General features: G+C 39.0%; 1 protein-coding gene across 2 annotated transcripts in view; it reads right to left on the bottom strand.

Moving 5' to 3' along the window:
* ndst2a (N-deacetylase/N-sulfotransferase (heparan glucosaminyl) 2a) overlaps window positions 1-15,331 on the bottom strand; it is a 31,767-nt gene extending 16,436 nt beyond the window's left edge. The window contains exons 1-4 of one of the 2 annotated variants that reach the window (XM_041947490.1): window positions 15,107-15,331; window positions 10,006-10,067; window positions 3,263-3,313; window positions 1,265-2,905 (exon numbers count right to left, since the gene is read on the bottom strand). In XM_041947490.1, the coding sequence (XP_041803424.1) occupies window positions 1,265-2,338 (1,074 nt within the window). In that variant the 5' untranslated portion in view covers window positions 2,339-2,905; window positions 3,263-3,313; window positions 10,006-10,067; window positions 15,107-15,331. The remainder of the gene's footprint in view (window positions 1-1,264; window positions 2,906-3,262; window positions 3,314-10,005; window positions 10,068-15,106) is intronic. The other variant, XM_041947491.1, reaches the window with a different exon arrangement.
* Between the last annotated feature and the right edge of the window lie 617 nt (window positions 15,332-15,948).

Raw genomic sequence — 15,948 nt, 5'->3', positions numbered from 1 at the left:
CAGTTGTTTTTCACTATAGGCCCAGAAAAGTGCCATGTGCTTACAAGTTACATTGCGAAAAATTCAAGATCAACTCACAGATCATCAAGTTGAACTTGATGAAGTTATTACTCACTTGATGAAGTTATTATTCCCTTGATGAGCAGTTATGGAGTCAATTTTAGACCAATATTCATCATTCTTCATTCATCCTCGTTTAGCTTTGTTTTCAGTCTCTACCAAGAAATATCTGGCTGTTCAGCTGCTCACCAGCTAGTCTCTAACACCCCATTTACATCTGAAATTAAATCTGTGTCCATACGTTCTTAGCTAAAATACAGTATAAAATAACCCCTGGCGCAAATTTAGAAAGCGAGTAAGCAAGAAGGCTGAATGAGACATTATACGATTATACGTCTGTTCTGTGCAGCCAAAGCACCAAAAGATGCATTATTCAACAGAACTGTGTGAAAAATTACAGTCAGTGTGCAATAGATTGCATTGCATTCATCTCTGCAGTTGATCTGCTGTTAAGAAGGCATAATTTATCCAAAGAATAGCTTACATGCCAGTACTGCAACGCAACAGAAGAATATTTTGTGTACAAAGAAAGGAATAACTTAATTTACTTAACTTAGGTTACATTTATAAGAGGGGATAAATACATAAGAATTTGTCGAAAAAGTTTATAAAGTCTCCTCTTACTCAACAACTTACTCAACAAAACTCTAATTACTCACACGCTTGCTCTGGAGGACAGAGATCCGATCTCAATGTGGACAAGGACAACTCATTAAAAATGCCAAATGTAAGCACAAGTGCAAGATCGAAAGTTTTATTATCAAGACAGCATATCCGGATATAGAGTCTATTTCAATATCAGATGTAAATGGGGTATGACTGTGGCTGTCTTCTGTTCGGTGCTGTAAGTTCATCACTATAACCTTTTTCATGCTCTCATATTCCTTGCCTTTTACCAAATACATTTTATTTACAAAAATATTGATGATGCTTTAAGGGTGTCAGTAATATTCATATGTCATATGAACTGCTCAACAATAGTCAGTGCACATTTGTATACAAAAACATGTACAAAAAATGCTAATTGATCACCTTTCAGTGTGTGGCCCAAGAACTTCCTTGGCATGCAATCTGGGCCCCTCTTGTTATGAATACAAATGCATGTCAGTGTCAATCAGCCACTAGGCAATGTGAGAGGCAACTTAAGTTAATATCTGATCATTTGTGGTCTCTTGTGTGACTGCGGATGACAAGTCTCACCCACCTCGACATCTGACACCTTCATACGGGTTCCCTCTTTGCCAACAAATATATCATCCACATCCACCAGGATGTGGCGGTCCAAGGACAAACACAGTCTCTTTCCTGTCAGATACGCAATGGCATCTACAAACACTAGCTTGTGAAGCCAGTAGTTGAGATTATTCCCAAAAAGAACTCTTTGAATGCCATCGTGAAGCCCCAAGTCCTGGACCACTGTGGCGTGGAGGGCTCGCAGGGGGCTGGCTCCAAAATGTGCCAGTACCTCAGAGGACTTGGTGCTGGCCAGAAGCACTGGTTCATAGGTAGAGTGGTTGGACTGGAAAATGGTCCAGTCATCCCCTGGTAAAGAGCCCTGCTCAACCTGGTTGGGCTTGGTGATGTAGAGTAGAGGAGCACTGGGGTTGATGCGGTAATCCCTGAGTCCCAGGTGTGAGTGAAGAAAGAGGGGGAAACCTTTGAGCTGTGCGCTGAGAAGAGAGTTTTCATTAGCTTTGAAGAAGCCAATGACACCTACTCCGTACTCAGCACAGTACTTGTCCAGCAAGTCACGGTTCCATGCATCCAGATTGACATATTTCAGCACATTTTCATAGATGATCAGTGTGTAGCGTCCACGGTTATGCTCCGTCAATGTGGGCATGTCACCTTTACCAGGCGCAATCTCTGTCCGGTAGTGGAAGCGGCTAGACTCTAATATGGCTACAATCTCCTGGCCCAGTTGGGAGTAGATGCTCTCTACAAACACCAGAACTACGGGCTGCGTCCTGGAATTATCCACTGCCTTCACCTGTCGTAGTCGGCCCTGACGTGAGGGAAGGAAAAGTGGTGCTCTCTGGACACCTGGACCTCCTCCAGCAGTTCCAGTACTTGCTCCAGGTGATATCCCCCCTCCTCCACCACAGTCACTGAAAGGTAAAGGGGGTGCCTCCTTGATTTTGGGGCTGTTGGAGACATAGTAAGCTAGGAAGGCCATGGACAGCAAGCAGAATATGATAAGTGCCAGGATGAGGCGGTGAAGCTCCAGCTGGCGGACACCTCTCATTAGTTTCCACACACCCAAACCTGCACCTACCATGGTGTTGGAGGGGAGAGGCAGGACTGGGCAGCAAGCAACAGTGGTGAACAGGGAAGGAGAGCAGATAGGTGGAGTAGGAGTGAGAAGAGGAGGGAGTGGAGGTGGAAGATTGAGCAGTAGATACTGGCACTGAGCTGTGCTGAGGAATAGCCATTTAGACTAGGTCACCATGGCCAGCATCATCCATTACCTGCTCTTCACTTCTAGCTCAGCAGCACAAAAAAACACTGTCTGGTGACTGAATGGAAAGAGGGACAGAGTGAAGGATAGCTGATTATTTGATGGATGGAATGTCAAATATGTGGGAATTGAAGAGAGAGAAATGAAGTTGGAAGACACCAACAAAGATGATCTCTCTCTGCAGACCAGTTGGATCCTGAATATCAGGTCCAAAGTTCAGCCTGCTTGCAGCTTGGTCAGTTCTCTCTTTCAAGCAGCTGTGCAGGTATCTTGACATGTGGATGTGTCCATCTGTAGATGCTTGTGTAGTGTGTCTGTGCCGGTGGCCTGTGCTTCGGGGCTGGACCCCTTCAGGCCACCTAGCCTGGACATCCCAGAAAAAGACACCTAGAGGAGGAGGACAGAAAAGGGTAATAAAGAAGAGAAGTGAAGGACGAAATGTAGGGGGTACAAAAGGACAAGAGGGAAGAAGTGTGTTTTCAATCAATATTCAGTTCTCTTAGCTGTTCTATATAATTGGCATGTTTGCTGCTCAGTGAGAGGTTATGATTGCATTTTGAGAATGTTTTCTGTGAAAGAAATACTGTACCATAAATACAAAGAGAATGATTCTCCCTCTGGATAAAGAACTAAACTGATGAATCACAATCCTTGGACGATATACAGAATAGAGGTATATATAGATAGATAGATAGATATAAATATATATACATAGTAGATTTTTGAAAGATCTGTAAGTCTCACCTGGAGAACACTGTAGATCTCAAAACCTTCCGATACAAATCTGGAAGACCCCTGAAGAAGAGATAAAGAAAGAGGAGAGGGCGGAGAAAGAGAGAAAAGACACTGTAAAATGGTGTTCCCTCAACTGGACAATAAGTTCAGACTTAAACTTGAAATGAAGACAAGCAAGGTTTTGTCCCTTACATACTTGAGTTCTAAAGAGGATTCCATTCATTTTCTGCATAGCTAGTCGTCTTCAGCTGCTAGAGCTGTTGCTCTCTATCTAGAGCCTGCTTGTTTGTCCCTGTGTGCCTAGCCAATTTTTTCAGTCTGGGTGTTGCTGTCATGCTGGTCATTGGCAACTTTTTGCAGTTTTTAGTGGTCCAGCTGCTTGAGATGCTGCATTTGAGCTAATAAGCAGCTGGATATTTGTTAAAGGAATCCTCATACGCTTTCCAAACTCCGTCGAAGCGATGTTGATAATGATAGCCCTAGTATTATCTCATTATTAGACTTGCTTGGCTTCCATCAGAGTGTACACGGACCTATTCACTGTTTTAACCACACTCTAAACCTTGTTCTGACATATGGCGTTAACATTCATGTTAAATTTCATATTCATATTGTACTTCCACTATGCAGCTTGGCACTGAACACTAATCATAAATAAATAAACTTAAAACTTGGATTGGGAAGTCCTTTAAATAATTAATCATCATTTGGTAATGCTGTTAGGCAGGGAAAGTTTCTATAACTCATTTTGAGGCCTAAAAGATTATTTCAACATCTGAGATTTAAATGCCTCTGTATGTTATTCCCCATAATAGGACAATGTTGGAAGGAAAGAAGAACATTCTGTTTTTTTATTTGTCTTGCCCCGTCACTAATGGAGCTAAAAGGAACATTGTGTCCAAGCAAAGGTCACAGGTTCATCTTTATCCCCAGACATGTTGACATTTTATTAGCAGTTTAATTACGAGTGCTAATGCTGAACGATATATACATGTTTTGGAGCAACATATGCTGCCAAATAGACATCTTTTTCAGGGAAGGCCTTGCTTATTTCAGCAAGACAATGCAAAACCACATTCTGCACACAACAGCATGGTTCTTAGTAAAAGGGTCTATGTGGTAAAATGGCTTGCCCATAGTCCCGACTTGTCACCCAATGAAAATATTTGCTGCATTATGAAATGTAAAATACAACAAAGGAGACCCCAAACTGTTGAGCAGAAATCATACATCAAGCAAGAATGGGAATGGGAACACATTCTACTTTCAAAGTTACAGCAATTGTTGAAATTTCTTAGCTTCAATATTTGATACCTTGTCCTTGAGCTATTTTCAATGAAATATTGGGTTTCAGTGCTTTGCAAATCATTACATTCTGTTTTTTACGTTCTGTATTTAAACTTCACACGGTATCCCAACTTTTTTTGAAACAGGGTTGCATATTTTTAAGTGGTCATTCATGCTTTAAGGTTGTAGAACTCCTCTACAAATAGAGGTTACATTGTATGAAGGCTTAGCAAAAGTTATTTTTTGTACATGGAGACCAAAGTGCTGTACAATGCACCAGACTGTCCATTGAAAGGGCAGAAAAAGACAGAGATACCTCAGGTGCATCCTGTTTCCACTGTTCCTCCTCCAGCTTAATTGGAGTCCACCTGTGGTAAATTCAGTTGATTTGACATGACTTGGAAGGGCACACAAGTCTATATAAGGTCCCACACTTGACAGTGCATGTCAGAGCAAAAACCAAGCATAAAGCCAAAGGAGTTGTCTGTAGACCTGCAAGATAGAATTGTCTAAAGGCACAAATCTGGGGAAATTGCAGAAAAATTTCTGCTGCTTTGAAGGTCCCAATGAGCACAGTGGCCTCCATCATCTGTAAATGGAAGAAGTTCTGAACCATCTGGATTCTTCCTAGAGCGGGCCGGCCGTCTAAACTGACTGACTGGGGGAGAAGGGCCCTAGTCTGGGAGGTGTACAAGAACCCCATGGTCACCCTGTCCGAGCTACAGCTTTCCTCTGTGTCCTTTTGTCTGGCCACTCTATGGTAGAGTGGTCAGACAGAAGCCACTCCTTAATGCAAATCACATGCCAGCCCACCTGGACTTTGCCAAAATGCACCTGAAGAACTCTCAGACCATGAGAAACAACATTCTCTGGTCTGATGAGACAAAGATTGAACTCTTTGACATGGAGGAAACCAGGCACTGCTCATCACCAGGCCAAAACCATCCCTACAGTGAAGCATGGTGGTGGCAGCAGCGTGCTGGGGGGATGTTTTTCAGCGGCAGGAAGTGGGAGACTAGTCAGGATAGAGGACTGGGGCGACGGTTCAACTTTCGGCAAGACAATGACCCTCAGCACACAGCCAAGATATAAAAGGAGTGGCTCCAGGACAACTCTGTGAATGTCCTTGAGTGGCCCAGCCAGAGCCCAGACTTGAATCCGATTGAACATCTCTGTAGAGATCTGAAAATGGCTGTGCAACGACGCTTCTTATCCAACCTGATAGAACTTGAGAGGTGCTGCTAAGAAGAATGGGCGAAACTGCCCAAAGATAGGTGTCCCAAGCTAGTGGCATCATATTCAAAAAGACTTGAGGCTGTAATTGTTGCCAAAGGTGCATCAACAAAGTATTGAGCAAAGGCTGTGAATACTTACGTCCATGTGATTTCTTAGTTTTTTATTTGTAATAGATTTTATCATTTTAAAAAACACTTTTTTCCAAGTTGACAAAATGGGACGTGCGTAGAATTTTGAGGGAAAAATGAATTTATTTCATTTTGGAATAAGGCTGTATAATAACAAAATGTGGAAAAGTGAAGGGCTGTGAATACTTTACGGCTGCACTGTATATTTTTCTATGGTGTTTGTATGAATTGTCCGTAATACATAGTCAGTTATTTTGTATTTTATATTTTCCATTGCCTTTGCAATTTTTGCTATTTTTATTGATGCTGCCTGTAAACCAAATTTGTGTTAATGAGAAAAAAAGGTTTCTTCTTTTGAAGGGATCTTGCAAGTACAAGAAAATATCATCTGCATAGAGGCTAATTTTATGTTGGAGGTTTGTGGTGTGAACTGCTTTGATGGCATTGTTATGATGCATAGCTGCAGCAAATGGCTCTACGATGATGGCAAACAAGGAGAAAGAGAGTGGGTATCCTTGCCTTGTGCCCCAGAGAGGTGTGAACTCTTTAATGTGATTCTGATTGTGGTGGCTATGGCTTTGGAAAAGGTGTAGAGTGTCCTTATCAAATGGATGAATGATATCCCACAGCCAAATTTGTGTAACGTGTTTAATAAAGTCTAATTAACTTGGTTGAATGTTTTTTCTGCATCTAATGATACAATACTTGTCCTGATTTAAGTTTGTTTTGTCATGTTGATAAGATTAAATGGTCTTCATATTATCTGAAGCTGAAGTCTGTTCTTGATAATACCTGCCTGATCTGGGTGTTTTAAGGTGGAAATGATTGTTTCGAATCTGACGGCGATGGCTTTTGTAATGATTTTTCAGTGAGTGTTTACCTGTGACAGAGGGTGGTAGCTGGAAGGTTGATATGGATCTTTGTTAGGTTTGAACAGAACTGATGTACTCATATTAGATTGATTAAATTAGATCCAGATTGTTAAGGAATGATTGTCTCTCTAATGGGTGAGGGTCAATGTTTGAAGAATATAAATTACTGTAAAATAAAGTTGCATCTATTTCTTGTGGGTTTTCTTGTTAGTTAACTATGCTATTATTTGGCCTCTAATCACCGCCTTACCTGTTTCCCACAGTATTTATGGTGAAATTTATGGGGAGTCATTCAGTTCCATAAAGGATGTGCACTTTCTCTGTATAAAGAAGGTATTGAAGTGTTAGCAGGGAGAATGAGTGGTTGTGGATTCAGTGTTGAGGTGAGGTCAAGGTGAAGGATATATGGTATATGGTGACTCATAATGACTGGATGTATAATGGTCTCAAATACCTTGGTTCCCTGTTTATTACTGATCAAAAACAGGTGTAATAAGGAGAATGATGAAATGGAATGTGGAGGAATAAGAATATTGTCTAGGTGAGGAGTTACCCATTCTCCAACTGTTGCCAAGACCAAAGTCTCTCAAATATCATTTTAATAGTTAGGTAGAGTGCCAGTTTCTTAAATTAACAGCTGTTTTTGACCAATCGATTGTGGAATTAATTACTGCAGTAAAGTCCCCACCAATTATCATATTTGTTGGTTCTTGTAAAGTAGAGAAAAATGTGTGAAAGAAAGATGGATCGGCATTGTTGGGACCATATAGGTTGGCAATTGTGAATGTTTGTCATAGATGGATGTAGTAATCATATTGACCTTTGGAATCTGCAGTTGTAGAGTGGTGAATTAGGGGGATTCTTTTGCTTACTAAAATAGAGACACCTCTTTGTCTATTGTTGTAAATTACAGAGAATACTTGATCAAATTGTTAAGATTTGAGGTAATACATTTCTGACTGCGATAAATAAGTCTCTTGCAGCAAACGTTTGTCTACTTTAAGGTTAATAAGGTGATTTAGGCTTTTTGTCCTTTTAGTGAAAGAAAGAAAGCTGCACACATTCCATGTTATAAAGTTGAGTGTCTCTGATATGTTAGTGTGAGTGAGCATCTGTTAGAGTTGACCTGTGGGTGTGTGAGTGTGTGCGTGTATTGTCAATAAGACAATACAACATTTTTTTGGTTAAGCAAATACAATACAATGACACATAACTGCACAGACATAATACAGAGGTGAAACACTGTAAGCAAAAAAGAAAAGCAAAGAAAGGTAAAAGAACAAGAGGGAGGGGAGAGAGCATTGTGTGTGTTTCTGTTTGGCTGTATATGGGGCAGCAGTCTGAGTGTGTGCATTTGTGCAATGAGTGTAGCCAGTGCATACATAGGTATACAGCTAGTTGAGAACAAATGAAAAAATAATCAAACAATAGAAATATAACCAGAGAATAACCAGAAAGAAGACCAGGGAACCGTTAAGAGTTTTGCAGGTGCATTATGTTGACTGTTCTGTCTGTGGTGTGTTTAGGGACAGTCTGCTAGCTCCCACTCCCCTTGCCACTATCTTGGCTGGTGAAAATCCTGCAGCTTCTCCTGAATCTACTCCTGGTGAGTCTGCCGGCTGGCTATATTCGCTGTTCACTGTCAGGCTGTCCTATGTACTTTCTCCGGGATCCCAGACTCAGCAAGCTTCTCACTGTTGGCTGGGAACCCCCTCTTCTTCAAATCCTCCTATTTAATCTCAATGGGCCAATTTTCCTGGTAAAATAAAGGTTTAATAAAAAATAAATAAATAAATTGGCCTGTCAGTCATGGGCCCACTGTCAAAAAAAGACTTGTTGCTTGTCTTGTTGTGGTGGTTTCCCCAAAGGATTCTCCTTGTTAGAAACTACAAGTTTTATTCCGAAAACTACAGAGTTCATGTCCCCTCTGCTCCACAAGTTGGTTTAAAGGGCAGACAATTAACGTGTCAATCACTGCCTCCCCCTGTAAGTACAGGCATGGATGGGTGGGACTGCCTCTCTTTGTCCTCAAACAAATGCAGCTGGAAGTTGTTTGATGATGCGCTGTGTGTCTTTTGGAATTATTTCAATGTAAGTCAAGTTTCATTTATTGATTAGGATTATATTTATTGATTAAGCTAATAAGTTAAATGGTTGATGATTTGATTTTACTTGTTTATTGTGAAGTTAATTTGAAGTTTGACTAAATCTTCTTTTAATCTAAAATTAAAATCTTACATTTAACAATTTATTGCTTGAAGGTTATTTCTGTTTATATTTTACATTAGACAAGATATTGTAATTCTCTTTTCTGTCTATATAGAACCATTGGCACTCATCCAGTTGTCATAAATTCCCAATTCCTGCAATGGAAAATACACTGAGAATTGAGTGCAACTTTGTTCCTGTGTGGTCTTTGTGGCTTCAGTTAGAACCTTAAATCTCCAACACTCCACATCTGTGCCTATGACTCCCAGTTATTTAGTTTTAAACCCTTCCAGCAAATAAAATTTTCAAAATATTGTTTGATGTCGTTTCCCTTAGTTCGCTCTGTGGTGCCATAAATGCACACGCTGCATGCTTGTAGTGACTGATTCAGCATCTGTTTTGAAGCCTGCAGTCCACTCTTCAATGTTGGCTATCAGATCAGTGTCAGTTGTAGTTTTAAGATTGGTTAAAACTTTGATTTTGTTGAATTTCCCGTCTTTTTTAGCTGATTCCTTTTCCAAATTGTCACTAATTTTACCAAAATTATTGTTTTTTTCCACGTCCACTGCTGCTAGCTCTGTATTTTGCCAGCATCCACCATAGCTGTTCCTCAGCTATGGCCTCTCAGTCGCTATTTTATAGGTCTACTCTCTTCTCCCTGACTGCTTGCCCTTCTTATATTTTTCCTCCTTCAATCATTACTTAAGGTACACTTAAAAGATTACTTGCATTTAAATTGTGGAATAAGCTTTGACCTACTGGGAGGGACTGTTTATGTGGTCATGCACTTCAGCACTCCCTAATCTCAGGCTTTGGGAAACACTGATCAACTTTTTTCACAAATTTCTGACATTTTATAGACCAAAAAACAAATAGATTACCTGGCAAATTAATCAACAATGAAAATAATCGTTTGTGGCAGCCTTATTGAAATTCTAGTATTATTGACTGTGGTATGATAAGCTTACATGCAGTATGCAAAAGTCACTCCTGAGAGCAAAAATGTATAAAGTGTACTGACTTGCTTGGACTGGCTTTCCCTCCACTGTCTTGAGTCCTTCAACCGAACATTGCCGGGAATGTCTGAAAATGCAAAAGGAAGCTATGGTTAGGGCTATGGTTACAATGGAGACAAAGGGCTTTAGGAAACATTTCCTTCATGGCTGGGACAACTGAAGAGAAATAACGACAAGGGGCTGCAGGAATAAATGGGTGCATTTATACTATGCTAACAGTTTTTCCTTGGGAATGAGAGGTCTGTGGAGCCAATGTTACACAGGGGGATGATGAGTAGGTATTAAATACCATTAAAATATTTGATGACTTTTTAAAGGAATACAGTACTGAAAAAATGCAAACACATACCATGTGTGGGAAGAAGGGGTACAGAAAACAAACCAATTTTTTAACTTGGTGTTAAAACTCAAGTGCTGACTCCGGTAACACGGAGATATGGAAGGTAACATTTCAATCAACAAATGCTCATTTCTCTCTTGTTGATTGTAAGAACCAAAACAAAAGTAGAGGTGCATGATAATTATCGGGCCGATAACAGGAAATTAAGACGTCATTCCAATAAGTCCGATATCATGACGAATAGCCCCGATAACATTTATATTTTTGTCAGCACGGCAGTGCCTCGCTCCCACTATGAAACCCGAATGGCCTGCAGTGAATGCTGCATTCAAGTGACGTTGGCATAATAAGAAAAACTCTTTTCTCACTGGGAAAAAGCAATACCCCCCTCATTCCAGAAAACAACTTGTTAACTTAATTTTGGTAGTTGCTGACTTGAATTAATATTCGCAGTGTATTTCTACATGTTACACATAAAATAGAAACATGAACTTAAATAGGCCGAAAGAACGAATAGCAAAAGAGGGAAGGGGAGAATGTACGTTACACCTTGAATACAGCATGCGGCACAGGGTAGTTAATTTCCGAAGAAGACAGTTCACTTTTTCAGTTTGTTTACAGAGAAATGTTTGAATCTAACTTATGTCAGTGCATTAATTTCCTCCTATGTATATCTATCTTGTACACACTGAAATGCACTTTTTCAGTTTGTAATCCTGATGCATGTATTTGCATCAGTTCAAGGGGCCTTTATTTTTTTTATCAGTAAGTAATGCACTCTATTTAAATTGATGTGAGATATCAAATAGTTTGTTTGATATCTTAAAGAAAATGTTTGAGAGGCTTGCCAATAGTTTTTCATTGGAAAAAATAAATACCTTCATTTGAAGAGTCAAAACTGTTTTGGTTTTGTTTATACTATTGATGTCATGATCTGAGGTATATGTGTGTGTTATTGTTCATCGGTGTCGGAACAGGAGCTGAAAGTTATCGGTATCAGTTTTAAAAAACGTTAATTGTGCATCCCTAATTTTGACTACAGTTTTTCTTAATTTTCAGTTTGATAATGCTTTGAAAAAAGAAACATGCAAAAGTAAAGTCAAAACGTGTGATTCGATCATTCAAACCACTTACTGAGTTGGTGTGGAACACATGCAACCACATATCTTTTGTTGTGTAAATGCTAATTCGTCCTGATGTGTCCCCGACGAGGATGTAACAGCAACACACTTCATCAATTCAGGACGCGGTGGTTGTTTTAGTCTAGTTGTCCTGTGATTCCTAACAGTTAGACTAACCCGTACATGTAGGTAAAGTGCATTCAGAAAGTATTCACAGCGCTTCACTTTTTCCACACGTGGTTACGTTACAGACTTATTTAAAAATTATTTAATTAATTTTTTTCCCTAAAATTCTACACACAGTACCCCATTATGACAACGCAAAAAAAGTGTTTATGGAATGTTAGCAAATTATTTTATATTAAAAAACAAAAACTAAGAAATCACATGTACATCAGTATTCACAGCCTTTGCCATGAAGCTCAAAATTGAGCTCATGTGCATCCTGTTTCCACTGATCATCCTTGAGATGTTCCTACAGCTTAATTGGAGTCCACCTGTGGTAAATTCAGTTGATTGGACATGATTTGGAAAGGCACACAACTGTCTATATAAGGTCCCACACTTGAAAGCGCATGTCAGAGCAAAAATTAAGCATGAAGCTGAAGGAAATGTCTGTAGACCTCCAAGACAGGATTGTCTAAAGGCACAAATCTGGGGAATGGAACAAAAAAAATTCTGCTGCTTTGAAGGTCCCAATGAGCACAGTGGCCTCGATCAAACCATTTGTTTTTTAAATTTAATGTCCGCTTCAAGAAAAAAGCAATGTAAAAAATATCTTTTTGTATTTTTTATGTTATTGGGCCACTAATAACAAGAATTTTAAAAAATCACATACCCACCGGTTTTTAAGATGTGTAACTTTACCAAATGGTTAAGCAGACTATTAAAGACTTAAGTATTCAATCTATTAAGAAACATTAAGAAATGGGACCAGACTAAAATTGGAGCGATAATCTGTGCACTGTACAGTCTACTTCCACTAGTTCAGGTCTTAAAGAGAGTTTGATTGGATGTTTTGTAACCCCCAAGTTAAAATGTGTACAGACAGGTGAGAAGGAAAGTGGCCTATATTTGAGGAAATGTGGAGATGAGATAAGATAAGATAAGATAAAACTTTATTTATCCCCAGTCAGGGAAATTTGGGTATTATGGCAGCATGTAATAGCAGTTGGAAAGGAAAATAGCAACCGAGTCGGAATGAAACCACCCGCTTGGTTGAGTGAGGCGTGTAGCAGCATTTTTTCACCGCAGTTCCTCTACCACACCTGAGCTGACCACCAAACAGACGGTTGAACCTGCCAGTTCATTTACTGATCATGGACGTCGTCACCTGATGGAACAGCTCTTTTAATTATTTCAAAAAAGGATTGCTATTGACTACGGCATTGTTTTTGTTTTGAAATTGTACATGGTTCAATCATTCATTGCCAAAGACGATTAATGCCAGTTTTTTTTTTTTTGCAAATGCTTAGGTCATGGCTGGCTACTTATATTTTATTTTATGAAAGAGGAAAAGCAGAAGCACTTTCAGTAAAAACATATTTTATATGACTACAAAGTGCCATACAAACCAATTTTGTAATAAGGGGCATTTCTAAAGACATTTTTCTTTTCTTTTTTTTAGTATCACAATAAATATCGCATTGTGGCCTTAATAGAGGTATTATCATACTGAGACTTATTGGTATCGTAACATCCCTATTATAAGTATCTGATGACATTATGGAAAGGATTCCTACACACATTTGGTCAACCAGAAATAGCTCTCTATAGCTCTCAACAAAGCCACCATACTCCATTGACAAAAACTGTAATTTCATCATCATTCATAAAACACACTTCATTAAAACACAATAAAACTAAACAAAACTCACCAAAACCTCATTGGTTCAAACTAATTCACCAATTCCAGGGAGGAGCAAGAAAGACCGGGTGGAAAGAGCACATGGAGGCAGATTAATGTTTTCATTTGTAATTCAAGAATTATTTTCACAGGATCGACATGGAGAGACAAATATGTCCGACTGCAACAGATTTCCCAGTAAAAAACAAAAACAAAAACTGGACAATAGAAACTGTTTTTTTTTTACTCCTGTGCACCATGCAGCACTGTCAATGCAGCCATCGCCATGGTGCCCCCCCACATGCAAATATTAATTTTCACAATCAAATGCATGGATTTTTTTTTACAATTAAAATATAAATTTGAATTTTGAATATTTGTTGCTAGCCGTAACACACATAGGCCTTTTCATTCCTATTTGGACCCAATAAACATCTGTTTTTTTAAATTAATTGTTCCTTCTTAATATATTATGCTCCCTTGCATTTTTAATAGAATGAAAACAGTAGGACAATGTTTTGATTGCCGAAATTTATTAGGATTTAGGATTTTAACCCTGGTTGAGCAGGGTAAAGACAAAAATCATCACTAGAATTGAGTATTAACCTCAGTTTGGAATGCAATATAAAAACAATCCACATCTTGTTTGGCCCAGATAAGAAACAATGCACAGACTTTCATGTTGTCATTTTAACAAGCATGAAAAGCAAAAACAACAAAATTCTCATTTAATTCAGGCAATAATTGATCAAAAGTTAGGAAAACATTGAAAAGAATCTGGCCAGGTATACAACCATTACAAATTACAAAATCTAAACTCGCACATCATTCATAGTTAGCCTACGGATGTCCCTTACACAAATCTATTACATTATTAATTGCTGCTAATTGTGTTATTTACAACAGGAGAAAAAAAAACTGTCATCAGTAATATAACTGAAACATATCTCCAAAGAAATTTTGTCAAAGCCTCTACCAATAAGTCACTTTACAAGATAATCTATGCACAGGCAACAACAACCGCTGGCTTCAGTCGTTGCTTAGATTCTGCAGTAGATAACGACACTTCAGTCTTAAAACCGAAGACAGACAATCGAGCTCGATGACATTTCAGCTACAGCGGTTATAAAACGATAACATGGCAACCAGTGGCCATAACAACTAATCTGTTGCCCGGTAGGTCTGACACAGATCCCAATCTGAGAAACGTCAGATACCATAACACTACCTCAGATTTAGCATTCACTGACGAAGTATTGTGCCCCACAATAAATGAAATTACGCATAATCACAGCACTTTCATGTCGGTGTCACCATTCGAAAGTATCATTACATAAACAAGACAAAGAAGAAAAGAAAGGCAGCAAGAAATAATTACGGGATAACGTTCACTTTATTTCTATAGTCAACAGCTCATCGTGGATTCCAGCTAGCATGCTAATAGCTAGCTAGGTCTGTAATGCAACAGTCTCACTAGACTGTCGCGAATGTTAGCATGGCTAACGTTAGCTTTCAGTGGCTCGTGGTGTTACTCTAACCTGCACCTACAAACAAACCTCTTCATATTCAATTTCCTCTGTAGTGCTGGTGTATGTTCTCCAGCCATTCATAAAGGTTCCCAGTACAAACCTCAGCCCTGTAACCACTGAAATAACTGAGACCTGGTGTAACGTTAACGTTACTGCTAACGATAGCTACTGAGACAACGACAAGTACTCACCGAACTCCGCAGAGAAAATTAGTTTCAACTTTAAGACAGTGTCACAGAATATGGAAGCAGTGACTGATTTCGGACTTACCAGCACACCTTCTCAACATATATCAATCCGACAAGCGAAAGAAAGGATAACAGGCCTCAGGGTTTAGAATTAAAAGTGAACTTCTGCATGTCTTTGCTCAGTCCGCCATCTTGGATCTGTTGGAACTCTGGACTCAACCAAACGTAGCATACGGAGGGAGGGTTTAAAATTTAACCCACAAAATTATTTATCTAGTGTTTGTTTTCACTGACCAAAGTCCAAAAGAAGATAGTGTAACCTCCGTTGTCCTAGAGAGATTGAAGGAATGTCATTGGTCATGTTGACATACTTCTTCTCTTACCTCAAATAACTGATCTATAACCCCGAAACCTCACAGGCCACAGTGAAGTCCCATCAAACCTCGCGTGTGTTGTTTAAGCCTTACAGATGTGCGGTGCAATAAGTTGGTGTCAATACAACGTTTAATGATTTGTGAGCAGTAGGTAGCAATTGACATAACAAATGCGTTTGTTTATTATTTCTTATATTTATCACAAAACAGATTTGCATATGTGAGCAATATACGTCTTTAGAGTAATTTAACCCATAAATATACATTATTGGTTCGATTCGTTGCACTCAAATAAAACAGTTCTGCAAGAAATCCCCGTTTAATGAAGATTAGAATGTTCACTTTCTGCTGAAACTGTAAAAGAAAATTTTGCTTCAACTCTCTGATCATTTTGGAGCATGTAGTCTGTGGTGCTGTTGAATAGTAGCTATTAATAGTAAAATAATAGTATTTTTATCGGTTATCATTGTAATATTTTATACTTACTTAAATAAAGATGGGATTTATGGCTCTTTGAGGGGAGCCAGAACTTGGTGAACCGTTCCTTTCA

The sequence above is a fragment of the Chelmon rostratus genome, chromosome 11 (assembly GCF_017976325.1).
Source record: "Chelmon rostratus isolate fCheRos1 chromosome 11, fCheRos1.pri, whole genome shotgun sequence".
Taxonomy (NCBI): Eukaryota; Metazoa; Chordata; class Actinopteri; order Chaetodontiformes; family Chaetodontidae; genus Chelmon; species Chelmon rostratus.
The sequence above is the reverse complement of the archived record's forward strand: the minus strand, read 5'-3'. Positions and strand labels throughout refer to the sequence as shown.